At 44.4% G+C, this 14,740-nt stretch overlaps 1 protein-coding gene across 13 annotated transcripts in view; it reads right to left on the reverse strand.

The window, feature by feature from the left end:
* PLEC (plectin) overlaps window positions 1–14,740 on the reverse strand; it is a 181,521-nt gene that overhangs the window by 82,482 nt on the left and 84,299 nt on the right. For all 13 annotated transcript variants that reach the window (XM_032959617.2, XM_032959615.2, XM_032959613.2 and 10 more), the window contains exon 2: window positions 11,533–11,594. In XM_032959617.2, coding sequence (XP_032815508.2) covers window positions 11,533–11,594 — 62 coding nt within the window. The remainder of the gene's footprint in view (window positions 1–11,532; window positions 11,595–14,740) is intronic.

Consider the following 14,740-nt stretch of genomic DNA (forward strand, 5'->3'; position numbering starts at 1 on the left):
CGGAGTAAAAAATGTGCGTACGTTGCAGTCTATGCACCAGATTAAACACAATACGCAAATCATGTTTTCCTATTTATTTGTACTCAGTCTGCAAACTTTATATTTTCTGCAATGTTTGTGTGTATTTCCTGTAAAATATAATGCAGGAAATTTGAATGATTTACAGAATATCTATAAAAAATATACCTCTGTCAATGGACATATTATATCACGATAGCAAAAACATCAAGCGTTCAGGAACGCAATCACATGTAGTGCAAACCAGACAATATGGACTCTTGCAGTTCATATACGCATGATGATCATCAAATCAGCCATCAAAGACAAAGATTCCCCCCCGATAGCCTTAACATACTTGGAGAAAGTGCTGTTAGCGAGCACCTTCGAAGGTCGGCACGGTACACGAGGGGATGGGTGGCCAGCACCACGCCCGACCACCTTTGCCTCCCCATCGGTGATGTTTACACAACGCACAAGGTACTCATTTGAGGCTAAGTCGACCTAGGGGAAGCCCAGGACCGGTTCAGATAATTGTCACCGGTGTTGGCTGTGAGTATAAATCAATGGCTGCGCCACCGCTCCCCGCAACATCGGCTACCAAATCCGAACCCCCACACAGCGCACTCAGCCAAATGCTCACGTGGATTTTTGTTAAACTCTTGACACCAAGAAAGCAGCATTTACAAAATGTGTTGCCAGAGAACAGCACGGTGGAGGACAAAGTTTCCGCAGAGGTGTCATTTAGTATAGGCCTGGACAAGGAAGCTCACCCTGGCCATCATTAGAGAGATCTGTGGACCTTAACGCACGAGCAAATCTAGCCCTCGGGCCACCTGTCAAAACTGACGTCTGACGCGAGAAATTCGTCAGGCGTAGTTGCGAGCAACAGTGGACAGACTCCGCGACCTTAGTGGATCTTCGTACCCAGGGGCGGAGCCAGGGGGGGGGGTGACAGGGGTGACATTCTGCGTGTAAGTGTACGACACTCGGTCTAGCAGGACTCCATGCCAACAGCATTGTCAGAGTGTGTCGCCAACCGATGGCATCTAGTTCAACAGCCTGACGACTCTCTAATCATTCTTGAAATTAAAATTTGTTGAATGTCACCCCGGCCTGAAATCCTGGCTCCGCCCCTGTTCGTACCTCCCGCTGTGGCAACGGTATGTGACAGGACACCGAGTGGATCACCGGAAACACCGTGGGGTTAACATCGACTAAAATACCTCTCGACCGAGCCCAACGACGCAGCACGGCTTGAAAGCGTTGCCAACCCGGCAGGCAGCGGGCGCTCCATGCGAGGGTGAGAAAGTAATGAGGCCTGAGCCAATCGGTGACGCCGCTTTATGGAAACTGGAATTCCTGTCTTTTAAATAAGCTCACCACGGGCCGTCTTTGTCGTGGTTTCATACGTGAAAAGCATCTCAAATGTTACAGCTGATTGCACACACACCCACACGCACTTTATTTATTCCGCGATGTTTAGGGGTGTACTCAAACATATTTTGGTTTTGCCTTCAAATCTGGCCAAATGGTCAGCTGTTTTTTTGGGAGGGATTGGTATTTGGCCAAATTTAAGCAATAATGTTTCGTAAACATTGAAGCCGAATATTAGTATTGAACACGGATCACTTAGGACGGGACTCCATTGGAGGAGTTGTGACGAGAACAACAACAACCGCACCATGAGCACATGGCGAGGGAGACTGAGAAAGAGGTTAGAAAGGGAGAGTGACTAAAATCTGGCTGAAATTATTATTAGTACTTTAGAAAATTAGATTTTAAAACCAGATTGAATACATTTACATGTATAGTTGGAGGTCTCCATTGAGAATATGCTGCATCAGACCATCGGAGCACGTGATAAAAAAAAAAACATCATCTTATAAAGTGCTGAATACGACTGGTAAGAGGTCATCTATAATTATCAGCATCTCTTTTTACAAGCACACAAAGGCCCCACTGCTACCTTCAAAGGGGATGGACGTTTGGGGGGGGGGTGGGGGCAGGTGTACAGTTTCACTTCGCGGGTCGCGGTGAATAGCCCGCTGCACGGGAGCACGGTGTTTTATGTGCTAGCCGAGTGGAGCACAGGTAACATGGTGAAGTGGTAAAAGGGGGGGGGGGGGTCCTAGCAAAGCCGCATTAATTTCGTGCGGTGGTGCTGCGCAGCTCTCCGATGCGCTTTGGGGGGGGGGGTCGTCGTGCCCCGCCCCCGCGTTTTGTTGGGCGCGGTGTCCGACGTTTCGCTCCACGTGCTGGGGAGCTTCTTCAGGAAATGAATTCAGCAACTCGACTTTCGAGGCAAAGGGTACCATTGAAACCACCGTATAGTACGTTGAATGTATTATTTGTATTTTCTGCGGTGAATGGTAAGGTATCCTGATAAAGTTGAAGTCAATTGCCTCATTCATGGGTTGGCGAATGCTGATTTTTGTACGTTTTTTTGGTGAAAGTGTACGGAAATGGGTTTTTTTTTATCAACCATGGGCGAATTTTGAAGGCGATCGGTTTTCGCTATTTGTCAAGATGCAAATTTGCCTCTTGAATTTAATTTGTCTGCCTTCATTAATGATAGACATTTGTTGGAAATTCTGGATAAGTCACATTGGCCCCGATATTGTTTATTTTTATTCTACTCTGTTTATATCAGTGGCTTGATATGCATGCAGTGCTGCAATACAAATAAACCAAAAAATATGTTACAAAAAATGTAACGCATACATTACATTCAATATATGACATGTCTATATGAAACGTAGGTGGAACGGTAGCACAGTGGTTAGCGCTCTGCACGACTAACCTGGCGACCAGTTTGATTCCTGTTCACGGTTAACATCAGTCGTTAGTGATATCTGAACCGGTCCTGGGAAACCCATCCCTGTAAACCAACCCGCACCGACTGGCACGGTGAGGTGTGGACAAACAACTTCCACGACCAACGTGGCGAGGAGAAGCATTTTATCTTTAGCAGCGGATTGACAAGAAGGTGCAGGCCTGTTCATCTGAACTTTGTTCATGATTTTAAAACCAGTATTTAACTTGTACATAAACTAAGTAGCCAAATTGCAGCTAAACAGCCGGGACAATAAATCTGGCTTAACTCAAGCGACAACAATCATTAATTTGTTCGGTTTTCATTGCTTTGTTGTCGTCGAGATGGAAGCCTCTGCCTAAAATAACATCCCGGAAGTTTGCCCTTCCGAGCATGCCATGAATTACCGCCTTGCTGCCAGTGCAAATCCCCGACCATGGGGGGCTAAGCCAGAGCTCATTTTCCAGGGCCGGAACCCACGCCCGATGTCCCCTTTCCAAAATCTCCACACGCGCACCTCTGCCGCTAATTTTAGAGGGATATTGTTGGCTGCCTCACCGAGAGCTCAAGCACAGCCAGCGCGGTCGCGAGTACACGTGTGAACGAGACCCATCGATCACGCTTACTTGGAACGGGGCCCATCAGGTTCTGCTGCTACTCACGGCAAGGTGTCACGCACGGGAAACTATTATTTATTTATATCACGGTTGCAAAGCGCACGCCGAAAAGGCCCAAAGAAGCGAAGTGGGCCAAAAACAAACATCACAGTTAAAGATACAATTGATGAATTGAGCAAGTTTGTTGTTTGAAAAAGTTGGGGAATTCGATGATGGGAGGTGATTCCAAAGTGGAGCAGAGCGAGGAGAGGCACAGCAAGTGGAGTGTTGTGAGCCGCAGTGTGGTGGTGGTGGTGGTTGAACGCGGCGCGGGTGAGATGAAACGTCAGTCTGGAAGAGTGAGTCCTCAACATGGGCGGAGGAACCAAAGGACCCATTGGTTAATTGTCTTTTAACATACCGAGGGCAATGATAATAATTAACATTTAGAAAGCAACCTTAAACTATCGTTCTCGGGGCGCTATGCATGGAAAGGCGAAAAGAGTTTAACATCAACCAAGGAAAGACGAAGTGAGAAAGACGTTTGAAAGTAACTAACGAGAAAACGGCATTTTAAACATAAACGTTTTTTAGTACTGCAATGCAGTACTTTGGGGGGAAAGTCAGCGTTGGTGGATCACACACGGATACGTGGAACTCTGGGACTCGCTGGGCTGCGGAGAGGCCGGGAGATGGCAGCACAGCAAATGAAGTCGCACATCTCTGCAGACCCTCTTGAGTGTTCGCTTCACGTATGAACGTATTTTCTTCGGAAATCGTAGCTTTTCTCCTCGATATAAATCACTTTGAAGAGAGATATAATTCAGAAGCGATACGAACATAACACCCTCGTGGCAATTGAGTGTTGATTATGAGTGAGACTCTCCTAGATAAATCAACTGCGTTTAATAATCATGACGAGAAATGTCCACGCATCGTGGCACTCGTTCAAATGCATCGGCGACTCAAAACACCTGAAATTCCCATGTCATCATCTCAACTAGTCCACCATACCCTGCTGCAGGGTAGTCAATGAGATCAGTTATGAGAATAACTAAGTCGGTGAGTGGGTAGATGAGTGAGCGAGTGTGTTGTTTGTTGTAATTATTACCATGATTATCACAACCGACAAGGATGTATGCCATTTCAAGTTTGAAGTGCAAGTTCACTTTGCTTTAACGAGTTGAGAACTCACGAGACAAGGATGAGTCTAATTTGGGTTTTTAAAAGGAATCATGAAAAAAAACTGTGGTCATTGTTTACCAATGCGGCAGTCAAATTCGCAAGCCTCGGATTATTTACTTTTAATACGCTAATTCGCTATTTGAGAACGTGTTGTTTCACTGAAAAATTAGAGACTTGCAAAAAGATGCAAGTATTTCAAAAACGTAGTGCCGGTGGTGGCGGCGGTAGTAACAATGACTTTAGACGGAGAGACTGCACTAAATTACTTTCAAACAGCAGCCAGCCCATGTGGAAATAACCTGCATGTCCCGTCCACGCTGTGCAGCACAGGGCACCATTATCCACCAGTGGAATGGGATTCACATTTTTTCCAGCACTGGCAATGATTAACGTGGGAGCTTTGCCAAGACTGAAGAAAGCCTTTGAAATATAACCATGGAATACCTATCCCATAGCAGCCCAGCACGAGTAAGCTCGCAAACACTATCTCGGGGCACTTAAACACAAGTTGTCGCACATCCATCATATCAGAGTTAAAAATATATATATATTTCGTAAACAAAATAAGAATAACGTTCCCCATGAGTGTTTTAATAATGTCATATCAATTAAAGTTGTGACGAACCCACCCACCTCCATCCCTACCCCCCACTGCCCCGACCCCTCGTGATTTGATAAATTGTCACGATTTAGTGTCACGATTTGATGCAATAATTTATTTTCTACATCATGGGACCTCCTTTGCCAGTACCAAAATATGATAATAGGGTTTTCCCCTTTTTTATGGAAACACAGCAGGTGTTAAGATGTTTAGACACCAAACTGAAACCTTTTACAAGTACTCCTTTTGGCGTTCTCTGGTCTAACACAAAGAAAGCTGTCTCTGGTGTTGACCAATCAGTTTCAAAGACAATGCATATATTATCAGAGTATGTTTTTTGTTTGCATTCTGACCACAAGTATTGTGGTTAATGCAGACATTAATCCTTGTAAAAGGTTTCAGTTTGGTGTTTTAACAACTTAACGCCTGTTTTCTTGCCAGAAAAAAGGGGGGAAACCTATTATCAAGAATTGATTTATTTTAAATCTACATATATATGTTATACTGCGGCAAAAGTAGCGGCCTCAAGTGACTGGATAAGCCACATGAACCCACTTTGCTGAACAATATAATCGTTCTGACACAAGCGCAATTTGACGCGAGTTTCATGAGCCCACAATTCGATACTAAACGATACATCGATGCATTGTTACGGCAAATATGTACTAGTAATTGTGGTACACTTTCATGTTCACAAGCATATTTGCTTATAAGGCAATATATATATATTCTCCGTTCTTTCGGTAAAGTCACGTAGAAGGGAAACAATAAAATAAAAAAAATATATATTGTTTTATATTTTAAAAAATATAAAAATATATTGTTTTTTATTTTTATTATTTTATTGTTTCCCTTCTACGTGAACTTACCAAAGGAACCAAGAATATGAATCCCTGCAGTCACGAAAGCTTTAAATCAAAATGTATAAGGCAATATTTTGTGTTATTATAACTGGACATTGAATTGACATTGATAAATGTTTCAGTTAAATGAGAGTTTGAGAACCATTAATATATAACATTATTAATCTTTATAAATATATACACGACATTTGCGCAGTCATTATTTGTCTCCAATGAACAAATATGTGTTAATATTAAGTATTTTACCTACAATTGTGACAAAATCACCCATCAATTCACCCGCTCCTGTCAGTTCTCGGAAGCTAAGCAGCATTAAGCCTGGTTAGCCGGTGGACGGGCCGACCACCACCAAGGCTTGCCAGGTGTTGTAGGCGTGCGCTGTGAAGGATCATGCTATGTTACTTGTGGTAGCTTTTTTTTCTATGTTCTCCGGTTTTCACCCCTCATGAAGCCAAAAACTGATTAAATCAAATTCGCCGAACATCACAATGCAGCAGGCTCCTTCTGAAAACGACTCGGTGAGGCTGTACTGAGTGAATAATTATCAGTGTGATTTTGCACATGAACTTAAATGGCCGGTTGATTTATTTCGCAATCTGAAAAAGTGTCCTAATAAAATGACAGCCAATTTCAATGTACCGCAATGCGCTTTGGGCAAACGATTTGGACACGAGCGCGGTTACCTTTCACCGCTGACTAAAGTGTATAAATTAACAGGGTAAAAGCGGTAATAGATTCACACGAGTTAGCACAGTGTCCTTCGAGCCAGCGATGCACTGAAGCATCGCGGCCAGCGAACACGTAAATGCATATGCATGAGGCGGTGTTCTATGGCTCTTGACGTTCCTCGTGTAAGCCCTGCCTTGCCCTATGACTGTGGGAAGGGTGCGTCCGGCTGAATGGAGTGGGTGATGGATATGGGACCGCAAGAGAATCACCGGGCTGTGAATCAACATCGCACCCACGAGAGAGAGAGGAAGGCAAAGACAGGACAGCCTTGCGCGTGCGCGCGTGCGTGTGTGCCAGTTGCTATGTGCGTGCACTCGAGTGCGTGCTGGTGCGGTGCACTCTTGAGCACACGCTACGTTACAATCGAAATGACAACAACAACAACAAACAAAAAAACTCTACATATTGTGTCATTAACATTGTGGCCTTGAAAGGGAAAAGATATATAAGAGGTGGCATTTCAGGTGATGTGCTATGAAGAATGGCCATTTCCTGAAACGCGACGTATATTTTCAATCCAGCAACACCCATTGCTGTACCGTACTTCTACGCTCCCACGTCAACACTTTTCACTTTCGCCAACCTATACTAAAGCAGTGTGGTGAGGTATGGTCAAGTAACACCCACCCCCCCACTATCTGCACAATGTGGAGGAGAGGCCCTCATCCAGCAGTGAATTTACACAAAGGCTGTACACGTTCACGATTAATTGATGAGACAACCCACTGCAGATTAAGTCAAAGGGGACATTTTGAAAAAACGTAAATAGCATTAGCTATCTAATTTACTTCTGCAACATATCCTGGAACTGAAGCAATCTACACAATTTGATGATGCATACCATTTGAATGGTTAAAATAAAATCGTAAAAAACACATAGAAAACAGTTATTGTATCTCAAATCTTGGCATATAAATGACAATTGCATGGTTGTTGTAAACTTTTAAGTGACTTACACTGCAGCCAGAAATCACATCTTTAGTTTACGGCAATGGAAACAGTGATTTTTGCAGTGGCAATTGCACTGCATGGCCACATATTTCGGGAGCATATGTGTTCATGCCCTGGCCTGAAGCCACTAAGATCTGTGTTTTATTTGCCCGTGAAATATTTCTGATCGTACGTTTCTTAACATCTCTCTGTGCTTGATTCAATATTTGTAACTCCCGTGTTCCCGTAAGATCGACCGGAGAGCTCACATTGAGGAATAACATGTTCTGGCTGCTAAATTCCTGCATTTGATCCAAAAATCACATTTCCACTCATATTTTTCTCGCACTGCAATGGTTCCAATGTTCGTCTCTAAGAGCCCCACCTTATACAATCGGGTATAGACGAGGGCTTCCCCACGTAGCAAATTAGTTGTGGTGGCTGTTTGACCTTGCTCCACCACATTGATCGATGTGGGTAGGTGAAGGCAGGGAGCATAGACATAGAAGCATACAAGTACAGTACAATTTGCAGCCTATAACACCACCTCCTGTAGACATGGCAGCCACCCATCTAAGCAGGTTCAAGAACCTGCTTGGCTTCTGAGATCTGACGAATTGGGCACATATCGGGTGATTTGGCATCGACAGCACGTCTATCTAAATCGGCTCAAGTGTCCCGTAAATCACGTGACTTCTGTGTGGCCACCCCCCACTCTGAATCCCGCCCTTCTCCCCGCCCCCTATGAAAACAGACGCTTCTCTGTGCAGCAGCGCCGTGGTCCTTACGTGGAGCTTCTTCCTCCCTACCCTCATTTCCCATTCTGTCTCTTCTCTCTTTCCTTCCCCATTCCTCTTTTATTTTTGTATTCATTGCATCCTTGACTCTATTCCCCTTCCCGTGGTGCACCATGGGTAAACAGTTTGCTCGTATTGTGTATAACGTTACACGTAACACGAAGCGGATACAATGCATGATGTACAAATACTTATCTAAAAATGGTAAAGCTTATAATTTGTTTAGCATTGTTTTCTGTTACATGAAGCAATATAATTAGGATACCCTGCAAAAGCAATTGATCAGCAACTACAGTAGAACTCATGCCACACACAGTAATCGATTGCAGTAGATCATCATTGCCTTGGTGCTTGGAAATCCTCAGCTACCAATGCACTGTATGGATCTCGAGACTGCTGCTAAAACACACACTTCATGGAATCTATGTTGTGCTTGTCCCCTGCCTGTTAAGTGGTAGGATTACGTTTCTTTTGTGTGAACACATTTAAAATACTGTTAGTGCCAGGGTCCCATCTTCCTGACAAAATAACAGAATCAATCCAGAATTAAGCTTCTAAACCAGGCTTATTCGAGTCAGGTTTAGTTAGGGGACAAACAAAAATGCACAGAGAGGGATTGGTACAAAATCATTCGGCCAGTGGCTGAATGCATAAAACCACGAGGAGACATATCGCCGTTACTGCTGTAAATGTCAAACTCAATGAGCATGCCACTGAACAAAGGTGTTTTATACAATGGTAACAAAATATCGCCCTTAACAACAGATCAAAGATGATGATGACGATGATGTGTAATAATAGCGTATGGCCATTTGTCAATCTACTGCTGGATGACGGCCTCCCCCTGGAATGTGGTCATAAGGATTGTTTGTCCATACTTCCCCACGCTCGTCAGTGCTTGGAGAAAGAGGGCCGAGGACTGCTTCAGATATCACCTGCCACTGATGTTAACCACGCCTAACAATCACAGCACTGGGGGACATAATGCGTATGCTGCTGGTAATGACAACATGGGACATGGTGCCAAAAAAGCCTGCATCACTAGGTCAACCAATCAATCTACGATGTACAACTCGTCACATTCAGCAAAAAGTTGAGCCGGACGTACAGAGATATTCTAGCGGCGTACTTGTATCCACAACAAAGAGGGTTCGGGATATACGAGCGAGCAGCTTAATGCACTGGAGGTAAAATTCAGGTCTAGCAGCCTAAATACGAATGCGTGCACCAGAATGAAAGGGGGTGGGATTCTACAGAATTGGGCACCCTCGAAATTTATACCTTTTGGCCAAGGAGATGTTGTTGGCACGCGCTGAATTAAGAAGGAGAAATAAATAACAAAAGTGTTTTCGGTGTGTGTCTTTTGAGGCCCAGTGCCCATACATCGCATAAATCGCATTCACATAAAGAGCCCAATGATGTGATCCTTCTCAAGTCACCCTAATTTTATGGCGCTCGTAAAATTGCCAAGGAAATAATAATAAAAATGCTCCCCAACGCCGTACAAAGGAGTACCTTTATAGAGGCTAAAATGAGCGTTACGGTTTTCTCAGGCTTAAAAACGGGAGCATTGTTGATTGCTTTAACACGTAGGTTTTAGCGATCAATATCTTCCATAACACAGTCAATTTTTTAACGCATGCAAGCATACATAGATACCAATATAATAATGCAATGTACAATATCCAAAATAGAGGGTTTTTTGGGGTTAGATCGCGTAAATATATGAATGTGTCGTTAAACCCGCCACCACCCGACACAGCCAATTAGTAAGGGTTGTCACGTAAACAGAACGTGGCCAATTCGTTACTAGGACAGCACACCCATGTGTTGGAGAGCAAATCCATGACAGTGATTACAACTAGCATAGTCCGGCAGACAGCCAGATTTGTACTAGCAACGAATTGGCCACGTTCTGTTTACGTGACAAACTTTACTAGTTGGCTTTGTCGGGTGGTGGAGGGTTTAACGACACATTTATATATTTACGTGATCTAACCCCCCAAAAAACACCTGTATTATGGATCATTGATTGCGTTTAAATATAGGGCTCTGCTTTCAAACTCACGCCTTAAATGAATTGGAAACTTTTAACTGGGGAGGTGCAAAACCCGGTGCAGAATAAAAATAAAGAAATCAATGGCACCTTTAATGTTTTGGGTTAAAAAAAAGTCACACGGGAAGACACGAATAGAACTTGTGAACCTTAAAGCAATGCATTATAGGTAAAATGTGCTTGATCAGTACTTGTGAAATGCATGGCAGGTTGTGTTGGAACATTCAATTGCTCATCCAATAACATTTTTGTTTAACTGCACGTAGCCATTTTACAATTCGACGTGTAGTTTGAGGGCAGCGGTGGTGCAGCGGTTAGCACTATAAGCCCACCAACATGGGTTACATTCCCGATCATGGCGGACATGCACGGAGATTGATATCTGAACCTTTCCTATGTCCTCTCTTCACCGACCCCCCCCCCACCCCCCACTTCCTAGCACGATGAAGTACAGTCCAACAGACTCTCACAACTGACATGGTGTTGTGGTGCCTTCATCAAGCAGTGGATTGATAAAGCGATGCAAATGATGATGAGGATTATAAAAACAGATGAAATACAGTACCGCACCCGTGATTAGCACAGCTGTCCACATACGGTGCAAAAGAAGTCCAACGTACATACATACATGTAAATAATGTAGAGTGAGATGATGAAGAATAACCGTGGCCAACATTGTTACAACTGGCCAGATTGCCCTGAAGATGTGAGGTTACCCACAATTTCCCCCACCGCATGCGGCTGTGAGTAGAAGCAGACGCAGTCAGACAAGCGTACTCAACACGAAGGTACCCATTGCCTTCACCTGGTCATCATCAAACCAGAACGCCCTGGCGCTGCCAACGCGGCTCGCGAACTCAACACTCCGGCCGGCGTGACGTACGCACGCACGGCACATGCTGCGTTAAAGTGAATGCGTACGTGTGAGCACAAACGTGCACGATGCCCCAATGTTCTCCGTACCTTCATCAGGTGCTTGTTCACCCATTTCGTGAAGGTTTTCTTCTGAACACGATCACGCTCATCTGCGATGAGAAGAAGAAGATGAAGCAAAATTGGGTCATTATGTTCCCCTTGTGGATTCCGAACGGGGGTTACTCAAGACTCGAAAGCGGATGGTGCCACATCACCTGAATGGGCGCGCACACAAACGCAGACCGGCGGTGCAGTGGTTTGCGCGCTGCGCTACGAACCCACCGGTGCCTGAGTTCGATCCCCGCTCGTGACCGACAACAGTGACGATTATCTAAACGTGTCCTGAGCCTCCCCGAGGTTGACTCAGCCTTAAATTAGTACCTTGGTGCAGTGCGTAAACATCAGCACCATGGAAACAAAGGCGGCCGGGGATAGTGCTGGCCACCCACGCCACCCCCCCCCCCCCCCCCCACCGTGTGCTGTGCTGGCCTTCATAGGTGATACTCGCTAACCGCACCTGCCCCAGCAATCTGTTAATGATAAATGGGGGATCTTAGTATTTGCGGAAGAGTGGGTGCAGTGTTTTGTGCAATGTTCTATGAACTTGATGATCAGAGTTGAATTCCCATCCGTAAATAACATCAGTGGTAAATGGTGTCTGAACCTGACCTGGGGTCTCTCCTGGGTGACCTCAGCCTTAAATTAGCAGCTTGTACAATGTGTAAACATCAGCATTGTGGAGACCAAAAGCAGCCGTGCATGCTACTTGCAATATTACCGACTTGTATGCTATGCAGGTAACCACTATCCTTATCGTGCATATTTGAGATAAAAAAAAGTTTCATCAAAATGCATTGGTTTCGAACGGCATACATTGCATGTAGAATCATGGTGTGAGTGCTTGCAGTGTGTAAGTCTCTTGCTTGAACCTGTAAAATCACAGCTCCGCCACATCTCTTTTTAACATATTCTCGTAACATTCTCTTTACAGCAGCTGGTTGTGCGAGCTTTTCCGTTCTCGGCGGCGTTAGGAATGCTTCCGAGGAACCCTATAGCCCTCGGCTTTCCCACCGCAGTGGTGCGGACATGAAGCCACTTGTTGCACGAACGTTATTTACTGCTGCTCGCTCTCACATCCCCCGGCCTCTCGCAGGGGGCCTCATACACGTGAATAACGACTTCGGGCTTTTAATGAGTTCCTCAGTTGGCTGCCCTCATGGTGACTTTAAAGTTAGGTTCAACATTGGCACATCCCACAGTCTCGGGCTGCTTGTTACGATGCGACCACTTTCAGCAGACGAGCGGCCGCAGCATGCCACGCCTTACGTGGCTTCTTTTTGTATCGCCGTGGCTTTCATTTCAGGTGAAGGCCAAATATAATCTGGTTTAATGCTGTACGTTGGAATGCTTTAACAAGGCAATGGACGTTCAAAACAACCGCTTGCCCCTATGTTATTATGAAAATTAATAGAAACAGTAATACCAGTCAGTTTAACACGTATGAATTTATTATGAGTAATACCAGTCTTAACTATTTGTATTGGTACTTTATGAAACTGATTTAAGTCACATTCTTGGTTCTTTCGGTAAAGTCACGTAGAAGGGAAACAATAAAATAATAGAAATATAAAACAATAAAAATTCTCACGACGTTTCGACTGCAACACAAGCAATCATCATCAGGTGTGAAAACCACAGCAAGAAAATGTTCTTACTGTGATTTTCGACTGTAACACAAGCAATCATCATCAGGTGTGAAAACCACAGCAAGAAAATGTTCTTGCTGTGTGAAAAATTTCCTGCTGTGGTTTTCACACCTGATTATGATTGCTTGTGTTGGAGTCGAAACGTCGTGAGAATTTTTATTGTTTTTTATTTTTATTATTTTATTGTTTCCCTTCTACGTGACTTTACCGAAAGAACCAAGAATATGAATCCCTGCAGTCACGAAAGCTTTAAATCAAAATTTGATTTAAGTCACGTTCATTTTTTTCAAATACATTGTCTGCACATAAGTTATGCAGACTATAAGGCCTGTTAGCCATTGTCATTGGTAGGCATGGAGATAGCAGAGATGGAAATGCCTAGACATGGGGCACCTTAATACAAAATAATCACTCGTATCACCCCACGTGAAAAAAAAACATTTATTTTACACATTACATCTGCCAAATCGCCTTCTGGGAGTGCATGATTTTAGCAGCATTTGTTCAACACAGGCGAACTCTGGGCCGGCTTAACAATCAGTGCCTCAAAAAGAGTCAAGACATGCTTTAACCAATCCGGGTGAACTGCCAGATGATTATAATCCCTAATCGTAACGTATTACTGATGACAATGACACCCACACAGTATCACAAAAATTATAATTTAATCTATTACTTTATGAAGCCCCCCCCCCCCATGTTGGTCACAGGAGTTGTTTGACCTTACTTCACCACAATGGTCAGTTCGGGTTAGTGAAGGCGGTGCCCAGGAGTCAGTCAGTTCAGATTATCACTCGTCACCGATGTTAGCTATGGACAGGAATCGAATTTGGTCGTCCGGGGTTCATACCGCAGTGCGCTAACCTCTGCACCACCACTCCACGCTAAGATTACCCGAGGACAAACCTCAACGATGCTTTTAGCCGAAACCCTGTCGCGGCCGATAGATGGACAAGCACATTAAACACACGGTAAATGAAAATTGGAAATTCCTGGCTGCTCTTGTGACATGCCCGAGCACTCTCTAGGTCAGACCTAAAACACGGTAGATACCAACACCTCGGCCGTGGCAGATCACTGTTATAATTCAGTAGGCTCACATGACATTGACTTCTCCAAGACAGAGGTTCTTTGCAAGCCATCTGGCTACCATGAGAGATTCATTCATGAGGCTATCCACATATACAAACACAGAGACAATTTCAACCGAGAAGATGGATTCTGGCTTAGCAATCATTGGACGGATTTGATAAACCATTTCGGGTCTTAATTGATTGTTCACGCTTACGGTGGCTTTCAGACCGCATCCATTATTTTCGTCTCCCCCCTCCTCTTTTCCGAACATAGATGGACTCGTCCATCTGAACAAAACTGTGACACGCCCGAGCAGTCTGCCACTTGGCTCTGCAACCCACGTGGTCTCCCCGGTGACGGTTAACTTTTGTAATCCAATTAGCAGAAAATGTATCGTCCGCTCAGCGTCCAGCATTGTGCAACGGATCGTGCGCGAAGGAGCGTATGCACTGGCTAATCGTCCCCCAAAACTTCAG

The sequence above is a fragment of the Petromyzon marinus genome, chromosome 23, assembly GCF_048934315.1.
Source record: "Petromyzon marinus isolate PM22_M1 ecotype Great Lakes invasive population chromosome 23, UKy_Petmar_22M1.pri1.0, whole genome shotgun sequence".
Taxonomy (NCBI): domain Eukaryota; kingdom Metazoa; phylum Chordata; class Hyperoartia; order Petromyzontiformes; family Petromyzontidae; genus Petromyzon; species Petromyzon marinus.